At 36.8% G+C, this 27,181-nt stretch overlaps 1 protein-coding gene across 1 annotated transcript in view; it reads right to left on the bottom strand.

Annotated features, from left to right (window-relative positions):
- ROCK1 (Rho associated coiled-coil containing protein kinase 1) overlaps positions 1–27,181 on the bottom strand; it is a 91,121-nt gene that overhangs the window by 40,133 nt on the left and 23,807 nt on the right. Inside the window, exons 2-11 of the mRNA XM_071554710.1 lie at positions 15,627–15,708; positions 11,889–11,989; positions 10,947–11,084; positions 9,567–9,742; positions 6,657–6,741; positions 4,564–4,708; positions 4,145–4,283; positions 3,619–3,710; positions 3,273–3,432; positions 1,245–1,311 (exon numbers count right to left, since the gene is read on the bottom strand). Of these exons, the coding sequence (XP_071410811.1) occupies positions 1,245–1,311; positions 3,273–3,432; positions 3,619–3,710; positions 4,145–4,283; positions 4,564–4,708; positions 6,657–6,741; positions 9,567–9,742; positions 10,947–11,084; positions 11,889–11,989; positions 15,627–15,708 (1,185 nt within the window). The remainder of the gene's footprint in view (positions 1–1,244; positions 1,312–3,272; positions 3,433–3,618; positions 3,711–4,144; positions 4,284–4,563; positions 4,709–6,656; positions 6,742–9,566; positions 9,743–10,946; positions 11,085–11,888; positions 11,990–15,626; positions 15,709–27,181) is intronic.

Genomic DNA, 27,181 nt, shown 5'->3' with positions numbered 1-27,181 from the left:
ACAATTAATTTGCTAACCATGTGTCAACATTACCGTTTTCATTGCAGCATGTAATGAAAGAAAAACAGCTGAGAAACAGTGGTGGTGTAAAAAATACCTTATTGTAAAGATTTAATACTTATTTAAACCTCCCTATATCACTCAGATCCTTCTTGAGCTTCACCTTCCAAAACAGCTAAAATCACAAAACAATCATATATATCTGACTATATGGATGAGACTACTGAGGGTTCCTCAATTACACACATTTGCCTGTATCTCACTAACTATGTCAAGTCCTTTCAGTAACTCTTCATAGAATCACAATCAGTTCCACTGCCCTTTCAAATTTTCTCTGGGTAGTGTCATGTATCACTAAAACCTTTATACTGCAAGTTTAAGAGAAAAGGGATCATAGACCAGTATCTGCTTCTCTTCTACTCTCAACAGAAACATAGGAGAATAAAGTACTAACAAAGTAAATTGTTGCCAAAGCCAAGATTTCTTTTAGAGTTAATTACTGCTTTTTTCACAAATGTTTTCTTCTGGAAAGAATGGAATATTTAAAATATCAAATAATTTCAAGAGAACAGCTTGATTTACATCAGAACTTACACAGAATCCAAGCAGGCCTTGTTTCAAACACCTTACCATGCCTTCCTGGAAACCTGACTGTCAGGAAGCTTGGGAAGCACTAACTGAAAGAATCCGGGAACATTTCTTGCGTGGTGAACTGCTCTATAAATGCAGATCCTCATTGCCCCAACACAAATAGCGTGTGGGGCACCCTTGGGAAGAAGCAGAATATCCAAGCCTGGCACAGTATCTGCCAAACCTCCATTTCGTCCATAGGAAGCCCAGCTCCAGAGTTAAATTGCTGGAAAGCCCACACTTCCCATCCCCCTCGTGCCCCGACTCCATGGTTGCCACATGGTTGCACACATACCTGGGACAGACAAAGCACTCTACATATACTGCACAAACACATTGATATTTCTAAAGATAAAAACTGTGAAACCTTTTCCACAAAATGAGTATGCAGTTTTAGTTATTTTATCCAATTCAGGAAAACCAAAGTTATACGAAGAAACAGAGCTCTGTTTCTCCAATAACTTTCTTAGGGGGCCATACTAAATATCTAAAAATTATGCACTGATTTCCCATATTCAATAATTGAGACATTTCTAATTCAAAACAGTTTATGCACATATATGCAATAGATTCTTTACTAGGACAAAACAAAGCTGAAAATCAGTGAGACATACCACACTTTTGTCCACACTGGAGCCTGTTCTGTTATCATTGGAATTTTCTGCAGAGACAGCTAAATACCTGCAAAAACATTGCAAAAGTTATATTTGAAGAGTTGTTTAAAGGCAAGACTGTGAAAAAAAATTAAAATAATACAATCATCCTAAAATATAGCCCCTAGATTTATTGCTCAAAGTCGTGGATAACTAAATAGTAACATAATCATTTAAGCACATTTAACTGAAAAACAATTTATTGCAAAGGGTAAAGTAGAAAGCTGCAGTAGGAGGCCTGGAAAAAAAAACAGGATTTCTGCCAAATACTAATATAACTACTTTTCTTTTCAAGTAACCATTAAAAAAAAATCTTTGCTTTCCTTGGTTACAACGCTCTCACTGGCTTCTATCCCCTAAATATTTACTCAGGCACTTATGCAGCAAGTAGCAATAATGAAGTAAACTCTGTAGAGCTTGTGCAATTTTCAACAAAGTTACTAAGAGTTCCACACATAAAAAGTTTGCCCTGAAGCCAGTGTTCTTATTTTACACAAGTGTTTTCTAAAAATAGCAAAAATTTCTATTTGTAAGATTCTGAAAAGTCAGGTAAGTAAACACAAGTCACTATCTTCAAATTCCTTTGGTATTTGATGTGATTTTCTTGGCTTAGTAACTGAACTAGAGAGATATAAAGCACCTCTTTAAGTGCATCAGATTATGTGAAGAAAAACTCTTCAACATATGAACTGTGAAAGATGGTCATTTCAGACTTTTCAAGACAATCACACCAGCAGAGTATTATGGGACAAAATTCAATTCTAGGCCACCATTAGAATTCTGGTAAGCCTACAAAGTTATGATAGTATTGAGCAGCAGAGCTTTTCCACAACAGCAAAACCACAGTCACTTAGTTCTCTAAATTCCTGATACTGTCCCCCAAAAGGGAAGATGGAGAGAGAAGGAATTCTGTAATTAACAAGCTTCTGTATGCTACTTCACCTTCTTGACAATGTATTCCAAAATCTTTCTCCAAGGCAAAAATTCAGGCTTTTAAAAACTAGACTAAAATGAGAACAGTAGATGAAACTCCTGTACTGCACTCACACAAACTGTATGAAAAGCCTGCAAGTTTCTATGTCTCGCTATACAGAAAGCAACAACAAATCCAATTCTTTGCAGAGATGGAAAGAATTTCATCACAGGCTTGGAAAACTGTTTCCTCTTCTATGCAAGGACAAAAACCAGATTTATTCCTTCAAGATTCTGCTATGCAGGAATGCTATTAAAACTAATAGTCTCTATCTGATATTGTCTGCTAGAAGTTATAGCCCATTTTAGGCCTGGCTGACACCCACTGCAATTAAAAGAGGCCTTCAAAGTAAGAAAGAGTTATGGAGATTTTTGAGTGTAGATATAGCTATCCATAGGGCCTACAATAATAATGACAGTTCAAAGTATTAATCAATACAATTTTAACTGATGCAATTTAGAAGTCCTTTAAGCAATAGTGAAAACTGTCAAGTATCACAATCTCACTCTGCAGTGGATGGGTACTTAAAAAAAAGAAAAATTATAAACCAGAAAGCAGGCAAGTAGAAAATATTTTATTTCTAGAAAGACAAAGTTTAGTTTATCACACACTAAAATACTGATGTAAAGTATGGAAACTTCATCTGCAGCTCAGGAACAATCATTTGCAGTAAAACAAATGGACATTCATATCCCTGATTCATGACTCTACATATACAATTCAGTGATCTGCAAATAACTCTGCCTAATACTGGCAACAGTGGATTTTTCTTGCTTAGCTTCTGCAGCATTACTTTATAATCTTCTCAAAGTGGAGCAAGATATTTAATAATATTTTAAGGTACTGCTGTGTAGCAGTACTAGTTATCATTAACAAAGTACCAAAAGAGTATAATATATTAGTCTTCTGAATTATTAGTAAGATTCTGAACAGACATATCTAAATACTGCTTTGGTAAGAGTCAGAAAGAGCGTTGACAGAAGGATACACCATGAGCTTGTTTTCTGCATACGTACCGACGGTTGCTGTAGTACGTGAATCCTACAAAAGGAAGCTGGTTGCCCACAAATGCTTTTGGTATGGGAAATGTTTCTTCCTCTCCTTTGTCTTCTTCCAGATCATCAAAATTACTAGTGTCAATGTCACTACTTAAGTCAGGCACAACTGGTGCTACAGCTAGAAAATATGCAAAAAAGTATGATAACAATCATTATATTACTCAAGTGACTAAAAAATCTATTTTCTTGGTACAGGGTAAATAAAACCTTAAATTTCTTCAAAATACAAAATACACCAGTCCTTTTGCTAACATGATACATAAGTAAGACAGATCACCATCTCTGAGAAAAGCACTATACTTACTGTCTCTGAGTGTTTCCCAAGCCCACTGATCGTTTTTGAAGAAAAGGTGCCGTTTAATTTCTTCTACGCCATTTCGTCCCAGCCTCACTTCCCTGTTAAAGAGTGTTTTGGTTAAGCATGTGAGATTATAATTTATGTAATCTGAAGGATTAGATAATTGAAGGAAAGACTCCTTTTAAGGCATAATCTAAGAACAAGGACAATAAAACACCACTCAAATTACGTTAAGAAGAAGACATAAAAGTTTTCATAAAAAGGTATTTATATGACCACTGCAGCTATATTTCTGAACTCAGTCTGGTTTTAACTCTTGCCTGTAAGAAGCTCTGCTGCTTTTGTTTCCATCATCATGGACTGTCAGGCAGCTACCAAGCTGTTATACTCCATTCATGCCAAGACAATAAGAATTTCACTTCTCTTGAGCAGTTTAAAACCCCACACAAAACAAATATGTATTTTGTTTCAACAAGAGAAGAAATTATCTTAATGAAGGTTCTAGTCATTTTGAATAGAATTTCAATCTTACCTATCAGTTAAAAAGGCACAAATAAGGTTTTTTGCCTCTTTAGAAATGTCATTGTCATCAGGGAAAGTTAGAGAGTTCTTATGGTTCATAATCTTACTGTACGTTCCAACCAAAGAATCCGCATAAAAAGGTGTATCCCCTGAAAAAGCAGAACCACAAAAGTTAAAAAGCAAAAGTATTACAGATTTGATTTGTAATATATGAATTACATATGCAACAGCGCAAGCAACCAAGGGAACAAGAGGCAAGACCAAATGTTAAAGAACTGTGATAGAATTTTCCTAAAACATACTATGTAAATATCAGGATCAGTAAACCACAGTTTATGTCAGAAGTGTAATAAAGTTAAAAACAACGGTGATTTTTAACATGGAGTCTAGTTAAGCAGTGCAGTCAATTCTGATTATCCTACTACTCACCTACAAGCATCTCATACAAAAAGACTCCCACTGACCACCAGTCGCATTCTCGCCCATAGTAACCATCACCTCCCTGAGACTTCAACACCTCAGGAGAGATGTAGTCTGGTGTTCCCACAGCCGTATCACATCGTACCATACCTTCCTATAAAGCAGAGAAAAACATCCAGGCCAAAATAAAGATCCAGAGCTCCAAGTCATTTCCAAGAGTTCATGCAGTCTAAGCAACATCAACAGATCCACATCAACTTTTGTCAACAAACATTCTTTTGTGAATGAGTATTTTAATATTTTTGAAGTCTAAGCTGCTAAATCCAGAACAAAGCACCAGATCTGTCAAACACAGTAAAAGTTACTTTAAAAACCTTGGTCAGTTCCCAAGAAATAATGAGAATTGCACCTAGGCCCTGCACACACTGCAGAACCTCTCCTGCTCATGCTAATACACAGGTGGCATATACTGACAGAATGTTCTGTGAACAGCAAAAGCTCCTCTGTTCGCATAAATGGGTCCACATCAGGGATTTTGCTGACAGGAACAGCTGAAGTACAATTTTTTTGCCTCTGACTCAACATACTTTACACCAGGGGGACTAAAGGCAGACAGGGCTTTGAAACTCTAAGTGGACAGACTTTGAACCAGGTAACAGGTGAGAAGAACATTTGACATTCCTCACATCCCTAAGAAAGGACTGGCAGAACTGAGATCAGCCACTCTGGAGTCATCATGCAGAATGCTGAAGCTGCAACCACGCACCCTCTTTAGTGCCACTCAGGCACTTCTGAAATAATCCTATGCCATTCACAGAAATGGATCAGTAGAAAAACTTGCATAAAAATACATAACTAATTAAAATAGATCAAATATTAATCCAGTGTTCTGCATGCAGCAAATCCAGAATGCACCTACATTAAGCTCCGATGCTGAGCAGCATTTCTTCTGCAGAGTAACCTTTCTCTTTCAAAAGGCTAAAGGAACCAAGACTTGGCCCAACAATACTAGGTCAGCTTTGTTCAGGGCAGTACAAAACATAATGTGCAGTTGACACAAGTTTGCCTCAGTAATGCTACTGTACAGCAAAGTTTTGCAATATTTTTTCTATTCTTTTTTTGCACATACACCTTAAACACCAGGGCCATGTTTTTCTGTATTTCAAAATTCCTCATTGTTAAGAACATAATCAGTCAAGGATAATTCTATATTAAATCAAAATAAAGTCAAATTTTGCGTCAGCTATTCCACAAAAGTGAACTACTGGTGACTTGTTGAGAGAAACTTCTTGAATTTGTACTTAAAACCTGCATTTGTTTTTCACTGTGGCCTTTTATTCATGGCAAAGCAGCCAAGTGCAGTAATTTATTCAAAGCTCCTGGACTATGATGAACACACAATGTCCGTAGTACACAGACTCTACTAAGTACCACATATTTCAGATTGTTTTCCTCAAATACATGCAAGCTGACATAAACCAATCAGTTTTGTGTAGGGAACAAGAGTGCTTAATGGTACGTGAAATACGGTTGCAAAATAATTTTTGTAATTACCTCAAGATATATTTTTTAAAGATAAATAATTCTATGACACCTGTTTCCTTCAGATTTGTTCGTGTGCTATGTCAGCATATGGCTAATAAGTACAACTGGTATTCAGCGACTTGTACATCGGTGTTCATTACTGACACACTACACAAAAATCATCTCACTTCTCTGCATTAACTTTTCATAACGAAAGACTTAAAGAAATAACAAACCCTGAGGACCTAGAGACAATCAAATGCTTGCCTTCAGAAAGTTTCTCTAGAAGACAGTACTGGAGAAAACATTTCTGCACTTTATATTGCCATTGAATAAGAGGTGTGAATCACAGGATCACAGAACAGTTTGAGTAGGAAGGGGCCTTAAAGATCATCTGTTCCAGTCCCCTGCCATGGGCAGAGACACCTTTCACTAGACCACGAAGAATAGTGATGGGAACAGAGTGGAACTTTCAACTCTTCTCATCTAGCTAACAAGCTTTCAGTTTATTTTCTTTTCACTTTTGAGTATGTTTGCCTTTCACAAACAGAAAAGCAAAATTACGAAGTTATGTTTACCTTGTTCATCTTCATACAAGTACCAAAATCTGCTAATTTTAAATGACCAGCTTTATCTAGCAGCATATTATCAGGCTTCACATCTCTGAAAGGAGAAAAATGCATACTTTAAAAAGCAAATAAATCAAATTAACTCACAAAAATAATAGAAGTCAACTGCTTTTCAGATGCAATACTGCAAGAAAAACCAGCAACATTAAAGCACCACCTCTCCCTCCACTTTTTTCCTGCTTTCTGTATTATGTCCAACACACAGTTTGCTCAACTATAACATTTTAAAAAAGCATAATGGATGTGAGAACACAGCCTTAAATCACCAAAGTTAATAAATCTGGACATTAATCTTGAACCTCAAGTTCCTAAAAACACACTCACTGGTTGAAGTATGAGCCAGCTCTCTCCAACAGACATTGAAAACATAACTTCTTCCCTGTACCACTTCTATTTTAAGGGAACAACTGAATGTCATTTTCAGAATTCTATTAATATGAATAAATATTTTTCCGTGACTCAAAAGGAGCATTGAGTACTGCCTTATACCCTTTTCCACAAAATACTTCCATTATAGAACAGAAGTGTTCATAAAGTAACTGGTAAAGTGCAGCACGTTGATGTTACTGAATATACAGAAACAGAATAGTAGTAGGAAACAATTATCAAGACAGCATAACACGAATTTCAGGAGAAAGTATAGTTCAGAGACCTCAAAGAACTGTGGCAATAACTGTCAAATGAAATGTAGTGCAAATGTACCAGTATATTCACAGAATAATTTTGGTTGTGAGGGATTTTTCTAAGACTGTCAGTTAATTGCCTGATCAAAGTACAGGTAACAAGTTAGATTCAACTTCAAAGTTATATTAGGTTACTCAGGGCCAAATCCAGACAAGTTTTGATTGGTTTTTTCTGAGGATAGAGATTCCACAACCTCTTCAGGGCTCTCTTCCACTACTTGACCTCCCTCATAGGGGAAAACACAATTCCTAATGAATAGCTAGATATTCCCTTGCTGCAACTTGTGTCATCCATTGCCTTTCATCTTTCTGGCATGCAAGTACAGTCTGGCTTCACCTTTTCTATAAACTCCTGCTGGGCAGCTGACGACTGATGCTTCCTGTCTTGCCTGAACACCCTTCATGTTGTGAATGGAAACACAGTGCTTGATGCCAAGTATCAAAATTCTGAGGAATCCCTGGTAGCTGACTATTGGTTGGACAGTACAATCCTTTGTTCTACCTATTGAAACTGCATCTTTCCAGTCTGGCTGCATCTACAGCTTTGGTAAAGTCAGGACAAACAACACACTCTGCTCTCCCCTCATCAGTGAAGCCCATCATTTCCTCACAGAAGGCAACTGGGTTGGTAAGTCATGTTTTACCTTTCACAAATCCATGGCTGTTACAAATCAGCTTCCCATCCCCATGCTTGGAAAATGGTTTCCTGAGAATTTAGTCCAACTGCCCTTAAGATGACTAGCCTGCAGCTCCCTTGACCCTCTCCTCCTGGCCCTTCTTGGGAAAAGACAGGTCTGCCCTTTGCTTCCTTCCAGTCGCCAGGAATCTCCTGATCACCACAACCCTCCAAAGGTGACAGACAGCAGAATCATAAGCCTCATGTCCAGCTTCCTCACAACCCTTGGCACATCCCACCTGCTGCCTTGGACATGTGCATGTCCAGTTTGCATAACTGAGATTCAGTTTGATCTTTTTCTGCCAGAGTGGTGCTTCCCTCTGCCCAGCTCTGCCCATAGGCACAGGGACGTGACAGGACTGAAAGCAGATCTTATCAGCGAAGGCTGAGGCAAAGGCAGAAAAGCTGTTTCTGTGTCCTTTGTCACTCGGTCCCTGATCCCTTAAGAAGTGGGCCCACCCTTTCAGCAGTTTCTTTTCATTCCTCAGAGTTGAACACATTAACTCCAGTGGAAAACAAACTCAAAAAACTTTGCTGGTTTCAAAATAATCTAAATTTTCACAAAAAAAAAAAGCTTGCTGTGCTGGAAGCAACTTCTAATGCCTGCTTTCTAAAGCTTGTAATACACATGCACAAATGGTTCATTCAGCCAGATAATTTATCCATTAGATGTAGCATAGCTACGTAATTAATGACGGTCTAGATTCTACTCAAGCAACGGATTAGTAGTTTGTTTTGCTTTGTGTTTCCTTTTTTGCAAAAGCTTTCGTGTTAACCCTGATTTTGTGACCAAATTACAAATTGAAAATTTATATACTATAGTGTATACTATATGCTACTCAAATCCTTCCTGTGCTTTCTGTTGAGAAAATTATTCTTCTGCTCCTAGTTAATGCAATTAAAAGCTAACAACAGATACAATTTCAAATACAAAAAGCAAACTTCTCAACCTATCCAAGAAGTGACTACATATAACTTTAGGGCAAGGGAATGGGAAACTAAGCCAAGTCCCTTTGCTTTGCATCTCAATTTCCCATCTTGCCCCTTACAAGAAAACATATGGCTGGGAGATTTTCCTCACAGTGTTCACAGAGTCTTGTTTCATGGGTCACTGAGGCTTCAGATGTCTAGCAGAGAATTAATAATTCCTAACAGCGGATACTACTGTGATCAAATTCCCAAAACAGCTTTTTCTAATCAAAAGAAAGAACCATTTTGGAGCCAACATGCTTGTACCATTTTTATTCTTGGTACAGTGGGACAATTTTGTTACTCCCCAAACTGAGGAACACCAGCCTGCTGAAAACCTTTACTCTGACTGTATTACCTCAGACTTAATAGTTTCTGATGGCAAGAGCTTTTGAAGCTGTAAGATGGAATAGTTATGAAATAAGAAGAAAGTAGTAACATCATAAATATTAAAACTGCCTAAATAAACTAAAGTCGTTCTGGCAGCACCAGGAATAAAACACCATGTAACAAAACCTTTTAGTTTCTCACCTGTGTATAAACCCCATTGAGTGAATCGCATCTAATGCAAGTACAACTTCAGCAGTGTAAAATCTGGCCCATTTCTCCGGAACATCGTAGTTACTCATTAAATTTACAAGGTCCCCACCAGGCATGTATTCCATCACCATGTAAAGGTAACGGTCGTCTTGGAATGCATAAAATAACTGTAAAAACCAAATAAACAAAAAAATAAGACACTGAATATTCCACTTATCTTTAATATTTTGCTTGCTGGAAATCAAAGGCATTTCTGTGCAAACCGATTTACAAAATGACAGAACTGCTACAACATCAACTTTGCATCGTTCTGCAGACTTCTAAAAAAGAAATTAATCTCTAGAGCAAATTTCAGCCAGATCTTCCATGCCTTTGTATTACAATGAAAGAAGTAAAGTGCTGGTTACAAATTAAAGTTAGTCACTTTGGTGCAGCAAGTTTTGAGATAATTTCAAAGAATGTTCATTACATAAGACAAAATGCCTTCTTTCTCACTGGGATGTTACTACAAATACACAAACATGAAACTACTGTATTGCAAACATCTGTCTGATTCTATTTGTATTAACACTAAATGTTTATTTTTCTATTGTGAACATATTTTCTGTAGAGAAATTGAGCCTAAATTTATACAATTAAATAAAAATATTTCCTTTCAAGTTCTCAATGCTCAGTTCAACATGAGTAGTGCAAGCAGATTTAAGATTCTTAACTTAAAATTTTATGAAATTCCAAAGTTTTATTCTGAACAATCACACCCAGACAGACAGTAATGCAGATATTTGAATTAGGTAAATCTTGAATGAGTTTGTATAATTCCAACCTAACAAAAGAATTTTTATGCTTAAGGGTAAGAACAGTTTAAATTAACAAGTTGACATGTGTACACATAATGCATGACTGGTTCAGGCTCACTCCTTAGAACCTCAAAGGCAGAAGTGCTTTCCAAAAAACTGTCAGTGGTAACACTGAAATGAGGGAAAAATAACCAGAGTGGGCATAATTTGCAGTCAAAGATACACAAAGAAATCAGAATATATGGAAGCTGTGTCTTAAGCATATCCTTCTGGTATGCTGGATCCCTCAAATAATTACTGCAGAGCAGACTCACCAATATGTATCTGGCAAGAAGCTTTAATAATAAACAGAATTGCTTAACCTCTTGCAAATGTTGTGACAAAATACAGTTTTGAAGCAAGTGCAGTATCTGCTGGTTTGTGCAGCATTTCTAATGTTAATAATGTATTTCCCCAACAGATCAATAAAACCAAAAAGAGACTTTGACACGAAAATGTGAAAACTGCAATTCCAAGTCACGCAGTGTTGTAATCAAACCGTAGTGACAGTATTTTAGAAAGAACATTACTATACCTGAACAACCCAGGGACTGTTAGCAAAAGCCATAATATCCCTTTCTTCCCAGAAGAATGCAGAATCTGATCTTTTTATCATCTCAAATTTGCTGAGAAGTTTCATAGCATACACTCTCCTTGAGGATTTATGCCTTACCTATGAAGACAAATGTTACATACAGAACATATTAGTTTGTCATATTAACATATGAAGAACATCACTGAAAACATACTTTTCCTGCTTCATTATTGAACATGTTTTATAAGACTTTTCACATTTTTTAAAGGATTATATACTTCAGGTCTATGAAATAATTACATTCCTTTATCTGACAAAGCATTACTTTGAAAACACTTGCTGGAACTATTCAACATAGAAATCCAAAGTCACTTATGTAATTTGCATATATGTATCTTTAAAAGGACGAATAGTGGCACCTGTTAAATAGTACAAAGTTAAAATTACAAGCATTTTCCAGAGTTCATTAACAGATATGCGTACTTCCTGCCGTATTTCCAGTTTCTCCCACCAGCTCTCAATTAAAAAAAGCAGAATGAACAAGCCTGGCTGCTAACCAATCACAAGCAACACACAGCTCTCATCTGTGAGAACTATGTCCACAAAAATCTGGTGTAGTCCCTGAACTGGCAGAAACTCTTCTAGTCCTTAAGGATCCTTCAAGTGTCCATGTAAACAGTGGTAAAGACTAATTTTCTTGATTATAAGGAATATATATTCTATTTTATTTTAACAAAGAAGAATGATTACAGAACAAGTACTTGTGCACTTGGACAGTACTTAAATATGACACCTCTGAAAGCACTTCCATGAGATACAAAATAAAAAAATTTTACTGAACTAAAGGTTTTAATATCGTTCCTGAATGCTGTATTCAGAAACAGATGCATGAACAAATACTACAGATACATGAGCAAATGTACAGATAGAAAATTAACTTACCAGCTGAACCTCCCCAAATGCCCCTCTACCGATCACCTTCACCACCTCGTAATCCTCAGCTTTCATGCGCAGATCTCTCATTTTATTTACTGTGTCTTTATCTACATAGAACAAAATTCACATTTCATAAATAATCAACCTAATTAAATCCAGTCATCTAATTTCCTTTTGTCATAGTTTTTAGAAGTGCTGCTCAAAGTACCTATCCTCCTACTGAAAAATTCCCTGCAGAATGCATGACCTCATTCCCCTTACCACAGTAACCAAAACTGACACAAACATAATGCAAGGACTCCACTGCACTGTCACACTACAGATCTTAATTTAGGAATTTTTTTAAAAATAATTACCTGCAAAAAAAAAAAGGTTATACAAAAATTTCATATCCAGTATGATCTTGCTTGTAAGCTGATCAGTATGAAAAGATTATTTCTGAATAAATACACAACACATTTGGGAAAGTATCATAAAATACACTCCAAGTCACTTGAAAAAAAATTTTTTTTTTAAAAAAGCTTTTGCTTTTCTGCACTTTATGATTCCTAATATTAAAAAAAAAGTGTGTTTTAATTTAAAACATGCAGTGGGAATCATTGCAATTATTTATATAAATCTGTCATTCTATAAACTACAGTAATTTACAAACTCCCAGTGGGCAGATATTCGAATTCCAAATTTGGTCAAAGATTAAAACAGTCTATTTTAATCCATGTGGGTCAACACTGGCATGAGATTATGCAGAAACACTTCATGCTTAAGTATTTCTAAAAGCAAGGAAGTTCTACTAAAACAGACATGTTACTAATGAAATAAATTATTCAATGACATTTTATTTTCCAAAAAATAATATTCTAGGCCTAAAAGTAAAGTTTAGAAAGAAGTAAGGACAGGGCAAGAGAAAGAAGGAGAAATGCAATTTTTTAAGTTCATATGTTTAAAAATGATGAGGCAGATGACAGAAAATTACCATTAGATTTCTCCCTCCAGAGGCCATGATTTAAAACAAAAGCAGGATACGTACAATATAAATTCAGTATGATTTTATTACTGCAACAGGAACAAACATAGTTTTGTTTGATGAAATACACTGTGGCATTACTGTCTAATGTAAAGACAACTCTTTACAATGCAGCATTTCACTTGCTGATTCCATAAATTACAGTAAAATTGTAAATTCTGACAAATTCTTTCACATAAGGATCAAAATATTCATTAATTCAAAGAAATAATGGGTTGCCTTATTTGTGCTGGTGAAAACTGCCTGTAGTAGAGGAGGTGAAAGACTGCACGAAACTAAAACGCAGCCATTCCCATGACAGCAATTTTGTAGCTATTGTTAACTTACTGCCTGGTAATCTCACAACAGGAGGTTCACCACTCCTGAATGAAGGGCCTGATGCTGGTGCGAGAGAAAGCTGAACACAATATGAATCCTTTAAATGGTATCCAACCACAAGTCTCCCCCATGGACAAAACAGAATTGAGGGAAAATACATCTGAAGGGCAGCCTAAGATAAGGATTTTTAAATAATGGAAACGAGGCTTGTGAGCAGCTGCAAATTGAAATGTATTGCTTGATACATATATATACTAACACTCAATTACCCTCTGATAATGTGCTACAGGAACTACAGGGTTGGAAATTTGACCTCCATGTTCTAAGATCTGTTAAACGAGGTTTATCAGGCTGCAACATATTTAAATAGGCAGTTCCTTATTTCCCAGGAACAGTGGAGTACCTGGGCAGCTGATGCTGTGGGAACAGGCAGGGAAGCTCCTGTAGTAAAAAATAATTTTCTCCAACTTGCCCAGAATTTTGGTTATAAGCTTGGATGCTGTGTTGAAATAAACTCAGTCTTTGGTTCAAAGTAGGGTTCTCAGATATCTTTAATACTCATTTCCTTTTTTTAAAAAATTCCATATGGTAGAAAATTGGTAAGGTTCTACCTTTGCAAAAATCATCCTCACAACCTCAGCCAGCAGAAGCAGATTTTGGAGACTTCACAAATATACAATGGAAATTAGAGAGAAGTAAGAGGGGATAAAGGCAATTAGTACATAGGGAAACAAACTCCCATTTTACTTGCACCACTAGTACTGCAAAAAGACATTTTAAAGTCTTGCATTAGAACTAAAAAAAACATGACAATGTCTATTTTTTTAATACAAATTTAAGGCAAACTAGACTTCACAGTTCCCCATAAGGCAACTACTTGCACATCCACAGCTCACTTTCATATTTCAGCAAACACTGCAAGATTGATGTTCTAAAGGCAGTTTCAAGAGAAAGAATATGTTCTGTTCTCCACCTTCATATTACTTCAGGTCCCATCTTACACAATATATAACTTATACCTACAAGACACTTATTATCAGACTGTAAATCTAAGTTTTCTTTCAGTCAGCCTCAATTCCAAGAGTGAAGCTTTTGGAGGCTCACTAATTATTTCACTATTCATAAAAATTACATTCAAATTGTCTGTTGCAATGAGGATTTCCTTTGCCTAGCACAACTTCTCTTTTCTGCAAGAGTTTCACCACACCTCCTCAGTAAATAACTGAGTACACAAATGTGCATGTAACTCAGTATATTGTATCAAATACAGTTTGAACTGTGACAATAAGCAGAGCATTTGAGCTTAGGCTTTTCAGCAACCCACTTACATGCAACTGAGCCACTGGCCAGATCTAGTGGACTCATAAATACCCACAAATGGAGAATAATATAAAATAAACTCCCCAAATTCACTATCACAGCTTTCAGTTTCACCAAATAAACCATCTGAAAACCCCTTGGAAACAGAAAAAAATCCACATGAATTTCAGTGAAGCAAAGACAAAAATCACTTTGGTCAAAGTACTTTATATGTGCCACAAAAATATAAAAATCTAGTAATATTTGTTTAATTTCAAGGTTTGCCCATTCAGACTACAGGCAGAAGAAAGTCTCGAGTCAGCAAACATCTCTGCCATGATTTCCAGAATTTGTCCACTTGGCAACCTTTAGAAAAGACTTAATTTTTAACTGCATTTTTTTATTTTTTTGGTTTGTTTACAGTTTGTGGGGGGTTTATACAAAAATTATAGAACTATGATTTCTATTAAAAACATTTGTTAGTTTAAAATCTTATTGTAGAGTAAAATGTGCAGCCAATCTGGTAGTGGACAAATAAAGAGTAAATAGAGAGGATTCTACAGACACATCAGCTGCACACACAAGAAAATACAGCAGCTGTGCAGTATAGCATATTCATATAAAATATATTCATATATATAATATATGAATATTATATTTTTTAGAAGTTCACAAAATACATACTCCAGTCTGTGAACAAATTTTTAGTACAATTTCTTGACACTGTATACATCATTATGACATTTTACTGGTAATTGCTTATGATACATTAGTACATGAAATTAGAAAGCAAGCTACAGAAATCCAGAGAGTTGCCCTAACAAAGACAACAGGCCTTTCCCTTAAAAAGCTTTGTGCCACTGCAGACAACACTATTTACAGGAGCAACAGATTGGACAGTCAACCGCAGGGGATGAGATTCGTGTAAGTAGCTTCAATTCCCACTGGGAAATAAATAACAAATCAGACTTTTAAAACAACTTGCACCCAAAAACTAAATGCATCTCAATTCCCTGCTGCCTTTCGAAATGCTAGAACCACTTTTTTTCTTTTTCATACTTATAGCCATCTATTATTCAGTAAATTGAAAATTAAATACTTACACCTGTTTAAGAAGTTATCAATGTTTTTGTTTTTTCTTAAGGCAGGAAAATCCAAGTCATAGACCAAAGCATCTAATCCATCCTAGTGAAAAAAATAAACAAGTAAAATTAAGAATTTGGAAAAATAATTACACATGCTGCTAACTGAAGAGCCAAGATAAAAAAATGCTTGCCCCTATTCATTTTCCATACAAATTAAATCATTTGCATTTATTTAATGATTCAGTTACATGAAACAGGTGTTCCTCCTTCCCTTTCACTGGACTCTTCAAAGCTTCCTTCCCATCCATCCCAACACAAATACACTTCTATGAATTATTTACTACCTTAATTAGCTCCACACTTACTTGAATTTTTTTTTCCAAGTACAAAAAGAACAAATAGCAGTTGTAATGAAGTTCAGCAATATCAAAAAGTTGCAAAGTATCACACAGTAGGGACTTGAACGTGAAATGGCAACTGGCAAATAGGACAATGCCGGTAATTTAATTCTGAGAGTCAACCTTACACATCTGATTCACTGAACTCAGTGATAATTTTCATGAAGTAGATATTGGCTTTATACCTTCCAGGAACGAACAGCCATAAGCTCATCTGGCATTACTACCACAGAATATGTCCTTATGAACAAAACCAAACCAAAGTACATGATAGTTTTAAGGTCTTGCTAAGTGCCATAAATTTCCCAGCTTAAAGGCCAAGTCTAAATTTGTCAACAGCTATATGTGATTCTTCAGTCAACAGGATCTTCTCAGAGGAAAACTAAACCCTGTCTTTCAGCTAAAAACCACAGGGATGGTGTCGAATGAAAAATAATCAAGTATTATAGGGAATGATGTAACAAAAAAAATCAAAGAGGAGTAGGGAGTCTTCTCTCTCAGCTAAGTATTGTTTAAGTGACAAGAGCAAAAATAAAGAAGGTCATGGAATACAAATTCTTGGATGTTGACAAGGCATGGCAGTGAAGTGCTGCTATTTTCTTGTCCGGTTCATCCCTACATGTCTATGCTGTTTACCTGTTGGCAGTGGGACATTAGACCAGACACATCTTTCATCTGATCAGTTCAGACCTGACTAGACCTTACTTGGCTGTTTTCAGCTTTTAAGGGATTTTTCAATCCTTTTTTTCAGGATTGAAAGCTGACCCGTCAGTCCTTGACAGTGACATATACCAAGGAGCTATGCCTGGATAAAAGATAGAGGATAAACTTTTTGAAAGCTTATTTTCCATGAATATATAGTTGAGAACACATTTGATCTAGATTGAAATATTAGTATTTGATCCTTCACTTGAAATGCAAACCTATTTTTCTCCCTCAGTCAAACGCTATCAAAATCAAAATTATTTATAGGCTTGCAGTCCTCTCTTTTAAAATATGCGAGATAAAAATTATTTACTTCAGATATAATGAGAATGAGCAGTAAAATCATGCTAGAATTTGAAAATGGGTAAATACAAGGATAATCAGAATTACTTTAAAGGCTGGATATTATTAAATTTGTTAACTTCATAAAAACATTCTTGTTTTAAGTTACCTCTCCATACAGTGGCTCATTTTGAACTAAGAAATGTTGAAATGAAAATTATACAAATCAAGAGAAGGATCACAATATTTTAACTGCTCTAAAACAAAGTCAGGTGTTGCATCTGGAGCGAATTAAAGGATCATCTTTTTGGACTGACACTGATGATGAAAACAGAAAGCAAATGGCAATGAAACAACATTTAATGGTCAGTAATATAAATAAGAGAGTAAGAGACAACAACAGCTCAAGACAGATGTAGAAATAAAGCCATGAAGGGTAAGTGTAACTTAGAGAGAAATACTTTGTAAACTATAAAAGACATCTTTTCCAAAGATACACAGTAAATATCCAGGAAATCGAGGAAAGAATTGCAACTGTTTGGTAAATTCAACAGAGACCCATAACTGCTTGCACAGCAGTGGTGGCTGCTGTGCATTTATCTGATGCTGTGAGAAGCAGTAGGCAAAGAACACCTACAGGGCTGCTGGGTCAGATCCAGGGATTCTTAAAAACAGATCAGTGATGGTGATGAACTGTCAAAATTTGTGATCCAAGATGCCCTGAAGCCTTCAAAACTGTGGAGTCAATCAATTTCTCCATGGTCACAGCTAACATAGAAAACTTACACACATCAAGCAGAAGCACTAAATTTTCAAGAATGTGGCTGGCTCTGGGGCTGTGCAATTACCTGCTTCAGTTCAGGGTTTGCCTCAAAGGACCAAAATTCAGCCTTTTCCTTTATATGAGGGGAGGTTTTAAACAATGATATGTTTTAAACAAAAATATAGGGAAGAGGGGAAAAAGTACAAATTTTTAACTTCAATCTTTCTTTTGTATCATACATTTTCTTTCAAAATGCTAAAATATAAGCCTAGGCCAAAAGAAGTATAAAGTACAGAAAGTGTCAGGGTTTCCTTGGTCTCTCAGGCATGCTAAGTATTTTGTTGTGCTTCTTTTTAAGAGTTCTAAAATAAAGACAGAAAATAGTATAAAAATTTGCTTTTAACAGACAAAAGCAAATTTCAATACTGTTTAATTCAGAATTCACCATGTATAATGTTTCCTGTTCTGTTCTTCAACTTTCAGACCTTAGACATGAACTCACCAAGTAAAACACTCAACCAAAAAATCTGAAATATGGATTCAACCTATTGATCTCACATTCATTTCAAATTGCATTTCAAGATCATGCAAAAAAACATCTCAGGAAGCTGCATGCCAAGAGTTGACTACTTAAAAGGCTCTTCAATAATCAGCTCCCCTTTGCTACGTTTTCAGGGAATAAACTACCCTGGTTCAAAACTTTCATTGAAACAAAAGTAAGGGTGGCTGGTCCTATTGTTAAGAGATTTGTAAATCCTTAACTTTCAAAATAACTGATTTTTTCAACTGAATTATGTTTTTTAAATAAAGATAGTACGATATTCTTTTAGAGGTTGACTGCAAATACAAGACTATATATATGGCCAGGCTTCATGAACGCAGATTTGGGCAGGGCTCTCCCCACGTGCCCTTCCAGCCTGCGCAGTGGAGTTTTTAGGTGAGGCACAGTGTGCGCAGAACTGGCCCCACCGTTTAAGTCCCAAGGTCCATCTGCCACGGCCGAGCAAGCTTGGACAGTGACAGTGAAGTCCTCGGGACTGTCACAGCACCCGGTACTAACCGGGGCTGACCCTGCTGAGCATCCGAGATGTGACGGGATGGGATGGCAGGGAGGCATTGGACTGCCAGGGGACTCAAACTCAGGACCTTGGGATTCAGAGTCCAGAGTGCTCCCCTTTACACCACGGGACGGCCCAAAATACAAGAGTACACTTAAGGTAATTTTACAGACTTGTGAATAATGAGATTAAAGTATTTGCAATACCAAGCGTTGAACATAAAACTTGAAACAGCCTTTCTATTCCACTTACATGAGCTAAAGCAGGAGAACTTGTGTCCGCTACAAGCTGTCCCAGCACCAGGGAAAATACAGAAGCCTGGCTATTTACTGGTATCACTGGAGAAAAAATATGAAGGATGAGCCCACAAGCCAACAGTGAGGAGGCAATGCTGGCTGGAAGTGATGCAGGTCAGAGATAAGGGAATATACTACAGAGTTGCAGCAATAAAGGTTAGGAGGAAAAGGGTAAAGGGCAAATGAAAAGAGACCCAATCTTTAAGGTCAGTGGCTGCAGAAACAATTTATCTCTTATCTTGATTCCATCTTTCTCAGTCTTTCAATATGTCATCTGAGTTTTTTCTACTACAGAAAGGAACATCTTTTCTTCAAGACCTATAATAGCCATTCCCTCCTCCTCTTAAAGAAAAAGGATACTAAAACATCACTACAATAGGCAATCATACATTCAATAGTTTCATGTGCATTATTAATATAAACGGGACTCATTTTTATGATTTTTTTCCCCACTTGGATGGGTTTCATGTATTTTTAGTATATATCTTCTTTATATAAAGCACATTCTGTACTTCTTAGAAACACATAGTGTGGCTTAAAGGTATTTTCAGCTAACACCAAGTTCTACCTTATTCTGTCATTACAGACTAATTTTCCTGTTTCTTTGAGGTCTACACTGACATTTTCCTTTTAACAATTAAATTAAATTATTAGGATAAATTGGTACATAAAAGCAAACATACAACTTTCATTTACATTGCAAGAGTATTTCAGATGACTAAAAAGGAAAAGGGAAAAAACCTTCCCTTCTAATGTCCTTCACTCAAACAGTTTCATTGCCTGATACAGTCTTTTCTATATCACATTTACCTACTTGAATCATTAACAGTTTCATAATCTATTTCAAACTCATCATTTTACATTTTATCATTAAATTAAAAGGAGGCGCACTAAGGAGCCATTACAACATGGAGAGGGTTCTTCCATACAAAACCAATATTCCCACATATTCTCCTGATTTCATTCATTACTGCACCCCATTTACAAGTTTAAAAAGAAGAGATACATGGAGTAAAAATCAAAGGTCAGCCTGAACTCATATACTGCCTCTAGACATGACAATAAAAGTGTCTTGGAAAGAGGATTATGCGCAAGTCCTGCCTGTGGTAGCACTGACTGCTCTGGTGTATCTGTGAGCCAGAAATGACACTGCCATAGTCAATGGCTCTAGGCAGAATTTTCTTCAGGGCTTTCTGTCTAAATGTTCTCTCTGTTTTAGTCTCTTGCATTGACAGCATCATGTAGATATGAATTCCACCACTTAAGGATGGTATCATTTTGTCCAAAAAAACGTTTCTAGCACCACTTTCCTCAAGACAGAAACTCCAGCATTAAGACTGTAAAGAAGCATTCCACTATGGAAACTCCTTTAAGTTTCTTTATGAAGAAATGTGCATAAAGATTTCCTTCTGTTTTCTAAAAATACAAAATGCTATTAATATGAAACTATCATTAACACACATATTAACTATACAATCTATTAACATTGAATTTCTTTCCATTACATTCATCTGAAATGCACTGATTTTCTTCAGTTTGACTTAAGTAGTCTCACATTAACTGGATTTCCCCCAATTTTGGTCTATACCTATTTCCAAAGTTTTAATGCATCAAACTGTCAGTTCTACCATGAATATACCAGACTTCCTCACTCTGCAACTACATTCCTTAATTTCAAAGCTCACTGTAGTTATGTAATGGTTCCATTTAGAGGTATGTGATTTTAGGGCAAAATTTACTGCTAGGATGTTTCAAAATATCCTCCATCAACCTATCCCAATTCAGCAAAACATACTATCTCAGGACTCATAAGCAATATAAAGCAGAAAACACAATATTATCCACATTATCAGGGTACAGTTATAGCATCTTTATATTTTGAAATACCACTTCATACACATTCCATTATGACATAGTATCATCCAGTGTGAGCATATAATAAATAAAAATGTATTAAATTTGGTTGAAACTTTGTTGATGAGACACTTGGTTATTTTACTATTTATCTAGCATTCAAAGAACTAAAAAAATACTTAATGGGTATTATCAGCATACAAAATTTGCATTCCTTGGATGGACTGGCAGTTACTCAACTTTAAACCCTTTGCTACTTTTCCTTTTTTGGAGAGACCTAAGTCGTAAGACGTAAAACTCTTAACCATCCATATTTTAGTTTCTTGTATTGTAGCCATTTTCCTATTTCTAGTACTGTTAGCTTCTCCCCATGCTCTAAATCAACAAACCTGACTGATCTTGATTTGCATGTGTCCATCATAATTCAAAATAACGCCCTGTCATAAACAAGTGATCTCTCTGGTCAACCCGAATACAGAGACAGCACATTTAAGAGCTACAAGTGAGAAGCTTGTTGTTATAGTCTGTTTGCAAACATACATGAAAAGTAATACCTCAACTCACTTAAAAAGTTTCTTTGAACTGTTTGAATTATCAGACCTCTGAATTGTCAGAGGGACCTGGAGAGGCGGTAGAAATTGGAAGAGAAGAATCTCATGAAGCTCAACAAAAAGAAATGCCAAGTCCTGCATGGGGGGAGGAACAGCTCCAGGCAACCACTGCGTGCTGGGGGCAGGGGCTGGGGGAGCTGAGCAGCTGGAAAGCAGCTCTGCCAAGAAGGACCTTGGGTCCTGGCAGACAACAAGGCGAGCCTGAGCCACCAGAGCCTCACAGCAAAGGCAGCCAACAGCATCCTGGGATACATCAGGCAGAGTACTGCCAGCAGGTCAAGGGAGTGATCTTTATCCTCAGCCCTCGTGAGGCCAAACCTGCATCCAGTGCTGCCATGCTGCATCCAGACATAATGATGTGCGGACTAGAGGGAAGATTAAGGGACTAGAGCAACTCTCATACTATGAGGCTGATGGAGGTGGGACTGTTCGCCCCACAAGGGAGAACCACGTTCATTTACTTTGCTGTCCAGATAAAACTGCAACTTAGCACTTCATCTTCAAAGCTGACAAGCCAAAGAAGACAGAGCTAAAGCACTTCACTTAAGACTTTTCATTTAAATTGTTAGAGTAGGCAAAGTATACAAACTGACATATGAGCCTGAGTACAAGGCCCTTGATTCATTGTCCATTCTTGTTGCCAGCACAATACAACTCTACAGAGCTCCTCACTTCCTAATATCTTGCAATACACATAAACAGCTTTTGCAAATTTGGTTAAATGATAGCCTTTCACATATACCAGGATTTCTTTAGGTCAATAGAGACCTATGAGTTTCACTCAGTAAACTCTTAGGTCTCTATTTAATATCTGAATAAGGGGATCTTGAAACTTCAAGGCAGGACTATTAAAAGCAGTACAGATGTTTGCTTTCATTTCAGCCTTTGTAAAGAGTTATTTCATGTATAGTTACAAACTTCATCCACATTCTGTGTAGTTACATAAGTACAGTATTTGGATTCTCTTCAAACAGTAACCGTTCATTTTTACTGACCAACTACAATATGTCTTTAGGCAGTTAAATGCCTCCCTGACATCTGATCCCGTCAGATCTCAGAAGCTCAGCAGGGTCAGCCCCGGATTAGTACTTGGATGGGAGACCTCCTGGGAAATGCCGGGTGCTGTAGGACTTCACTGGCACTGTCCAAGCTCGCTCGGCCGTGGCAGATGAACCTCAGGACTTAAACGGCGGGGTCAGTTCTGCGCACGCTGAGCCTCACCTAAAATCCACTGCGCAGGCTGGAAGGGCATGTGGGGAGAGCCCTGCCCAAATCTGCGTTCGCGAAGCCGAGCCACACACACACACACACACACACACACACTATGCCTTTCCTATATGACTCAGCAAATCATAAATCAATATAGATAACTCAACATATACTGATCCACACATAAATATCCTAATATACACTGTCACTATCACCAGAGCTGACAGGCCTCTCAGTATTGGTACATCCACATCAGCACTAAGGAAACCCTTAGGTGCAAGGGTAGAGACAGGTACACACACAAGCAGTAATGTTTTTTCACATGCACTTTTGGGTGTTGCTGTTTCTCCACTGCAGCAATGATCTCAGCACCTGAAGCACCTCCCAAAATAAACTAAAACAAAAGGCAGGGCAAATCTATGAAATCAACTCATATGCAGTAGGCAAGCAAGAGTGCTGTCAGCATCCACTACACATACCACTCAGCAATTATACACACTTCAGTCTCATGCTAAAACTGAGGACAAGTCATAGACCCTTCAAACCAGAGCCCCTCTCTGTCCACTGACTGGATGCTGGAATCTTGAATCAACAGATCTGTTCTGAATGACAGCTATTCAAGGCACTATTTTATGCCTGTAATTATGGAAAGTTGACACTGCCTGCAGACGCATTCCAGAAAATGTATTTCAGTGCGAGTTTCCTTCCCCTCCAATCTCAAACTTACAACACTGTATTACAACACTAATTTCACTACACTATCATATTTGTTGTGGTTAGTAGGCTTCACATCCAAACTTCAATTTATTACATACTAATCTATTATTTCACTTTAGCATCAGAGTTAATTCCATTTAGTCTTGTATCTTTAGGAAGAACTATCAGATGAGAGAGCAGCATATTCAAAGAAGATGAAGAACACAGATCAAAATGACATGAATATATTTTAGTAAAATCTATGCAGAAACAGGTACAATATAATTTGAAAATAGCTCAAGAAGATGTGAAACAGGTGTAAAAGTCAATTGCCTTTAAGTCAAATTATACTGATTCATTTCACAGCAAGTAAGATCTCTGGATATTTGCAGCTTAATTTCCTTTAAAAACATTCACTTGCATCAGTTGATATGTTCTGTGGGCAAATGTTACAAATTTACAAGCTTCCCAAGGTGGCACAATCTGCCATCAATAGAACACTTTACATAAAAAGACTAAATCAGCTCAAGAACTACCTGGAGGGCTACACAGATTATTGATATTTTAATGTGTAGAAAATAAGAAAATAGATACCCCCCTTTAGGTTTGAATGATTTATCAAGCCATATTTGTCTAACACTAGAATTAAATAACATGTTAAGTACAGCTTCTTAAAACTGCCTTTTTCAGGAAAACTTTATTAAATGTGGTGAATGCAAGTACACTTAAAGTATATGTATTTAAACAGTGCTAAAAGAAGTGGGAGTTCTGGTAGTTAAAGAACTGCCTGATGTTTATCACCATGGCAGCCACCACATTCCACATCCACTGCAGCACTTGGCATTGGCAAATGCCTCCCCAGTCTGGAGTTCACAGCTACTGTAACAACTGGAGACGAGCGGCCAACCTGACACAGAGCAGGTAACACTATCCACAGAAATACCTCCTGGTGGAAAAAAGGGACCTCATCCTTTCAAGTTCCCAAAGTCATGATATTCACCAAAAATACAAGGCAAGTCCTGTCCCCTCAATTAAAATATAAAGTAACTACTTAGGAAAATTTCTCTAAAAAGCCAAATGTTACGTATAAATTGCATCAGAAAAATGCCCTTTGACGTCCCCACAGCCTTCCTGGTTGTCCCGGGAGGGCAGATTCTCCCCCAAGCACCACATAGAGATCCACCACTTTCGATTTAGGAGTCCTAACATTTTCATTTTAAACACTTAAAAACACCAATTTAGATCAATGGGAGTCAACACTCTAAGGAACACTGACTAGAACACAAAAGTAACATGGATAAAAATTAACACTATGGATGCAAATACTGGTACATAACTTCCCTTCAATAAAATGGTTTAAGGACAGATCACAGATATGAAAGAATGAAGACAAACTGGTCCAGTCCCAGCTCAAAAAGTCTAAGGCTTTTTTGCAGCAGCCTGCAAGGAATCAGGTAATGACTTCAACAAAAAGAAAAAAATTGCACAAATCCATTAAGAAATGGTGGTATTCAGCAAAGGAAACAGAACCCCCTCCACATCTGTTGCCTGGGAAATTGCTGTCTGCCTCCCAGATTTTTTTCCAGGCAGGTATCCATGAAACCAGACTTTGGGAAGCAAGCCTTAGTCAGCTGGACAAGATGTAAATTAGCAAGACACCAAGATGTTCATAAGAATTATGGCAAATGACATCAACAAAAGTGCATTTGCTCCTGATAAACACCTAAAGCAACTTTAGATCTCTGAGCTTAATACATAATGGTAAAACAAGAGTAACTTCTCCCATCTACAGCCTAAACTGCTGCCTCCAGCTATCCCACCAGACTTTTGTCTGAAAAGTGTTACCTCCCCTATGAAGAAGCAAATTAAAAAAAAAAAGTAATATAGTAAGTCAGTGGAAAGGTAACTAATTTTTCTGTAAAACCACAACACCTCATCAGCCATACAGCACTTGCTGCCACCTGATCTGGACTGTTTGCTGCAAATAAAACTCTGTACTAACTATAGATATAAAAAATAAGCTATAAAACAGTAAAAAGGCAAGTTCTATCTTTAGCCTTGACAACTCGCTTTCTGGAGATCATATTAGTTCAATAACTATGCTTTAAAAAAGAGTCCAGAAAGGTATATCAAAGAAAAAAACTCCCTCTATTACTAGTAATATTATCCATCCCACAGAAAAAATAACAGAGTGACTGGAAACAGAGGCTAGACAAATTGAAAGACAAAAAAGTGCTTAATTTCTTAAACAGAAGGCAGACAATTAATTTAATAACTTTCCAAAAAAGAGTGAGAACATTATAATTTTTCCAGTAGTCTGGAAACACTGCACAAAGTCTCCCATTCCCCAACACCAAAAGGCAAATTCTTCCCTAAAACTCCAGAACAAGTCAAAACATTTCTACAATTGGAGGTGAATGGCCACGACAGAAGTCCAAAAATGAAGGTTATGAAAGAATGATATTAAAATAACACTATAGGAACTGAAATAGTAATTTGTAAAGCAATATGCCTTTCTTCAGTGTCATATGCAAACCATGGTCTGCAAAACTAAAAATACGGGAAATTGAGCACAACTCAAGCAAAGGATCAACTCTGAGAAGCTTCTCTGACTGTGCAATCTCCTGTCAGAGCTGGAGCTCTGCAATATACATTCCAGCACAAGCAATCACACATCAAGCAGACATTTGAAATATGCAACTAAACAAGAACTTAAAGCTGTTTAAGAATTGGTGCATCATTATGCACTTTTGTAATGCAAACTCTAGCAAAGCTGGCAGATTTCTTTTTCATTAACTGATTAAAAGAAAAACTTCACTTTCAATAAAACAGATCTCTGTATACATAAACTCAGTGTTTTTCTATATTTACTCTTTTTTCCATGATGAATACAGCCAAAAGAATGACTTTCAAAAAATGGGGGGGTTTTAAAGGTTATAAAAATTTCATGATAATTATTTTAGATATAGACAAGTTATTTCTACCACCAAACACAAAGATTTCTCAGAATTGACAAGATTTTGGTACTAGCAGGAACAAAACAACAAGTTTTCCACATTTCTGGCGAATTTGCACTGCTAATACAGAACAAAGCAGTTCTGCTAACAGACTATTTCCAGATTCCAGAATCCAATGCATTAAATTTACAAATTTATAAATTTAAAAAACATTGTTACCCACTACCTTTAAGCAATTTAAAAGAAAAAAGTGTGATAATAATAAAAAATGGTAACATGTACAGACAATGCCATTAGTCACATTTTTATGTTTAACTGTATGTTCAAGCCATTAATAGTGACTACTTTCAGGTTAAGAAACACTTCAGTAGTAGATACCTTTAGAGCAGTTGCCAATGTCCCATCCCTGGAAGTCTTCTAGGCCAGGCTGGATGGGGCTTTGAGCAACCTTGTCTAGTGGAAGGTGTCCCTGCCCATGGAGGGGAGGTTGGAACTAGATGATCTTTAAGGTCCCTTCCAACCCAAACCACTCTGTGATACTCATATCTAAACCCGATCTCTTCTAAGCACTCTTTTTCCCTTTCTGATACCATAGTACAGTCCTGACAAAAATCCTGAATGCTTTGGACTGGGTGTGAAAAAATAGAGGTGTAACTACAAAATCAAAAACCTACACGAAAACACGGTTCCATATTCAAGTACTGAAAAGACAGGACAGAACCAAAGCTGCCCATGGAAATTTCG

This window comes from Pithys albifrons, chromosome 4, assembly GCF_047495875.1.
Source record: "Pithys albifrons albifrons isolate INPA30051 chromosome 4, PitAlb_v1, whole genome shotgun sequence".
Classification (NCBI taxonomy): Eukaryota; Metazoa; Chordata; class Aves; order Passeriformes; family Thamnophilidae; genus Pithys; species Pithys albifrons.
This window is presented reverse-complemented; position numbering and strand designations above follow the sequence as displayed.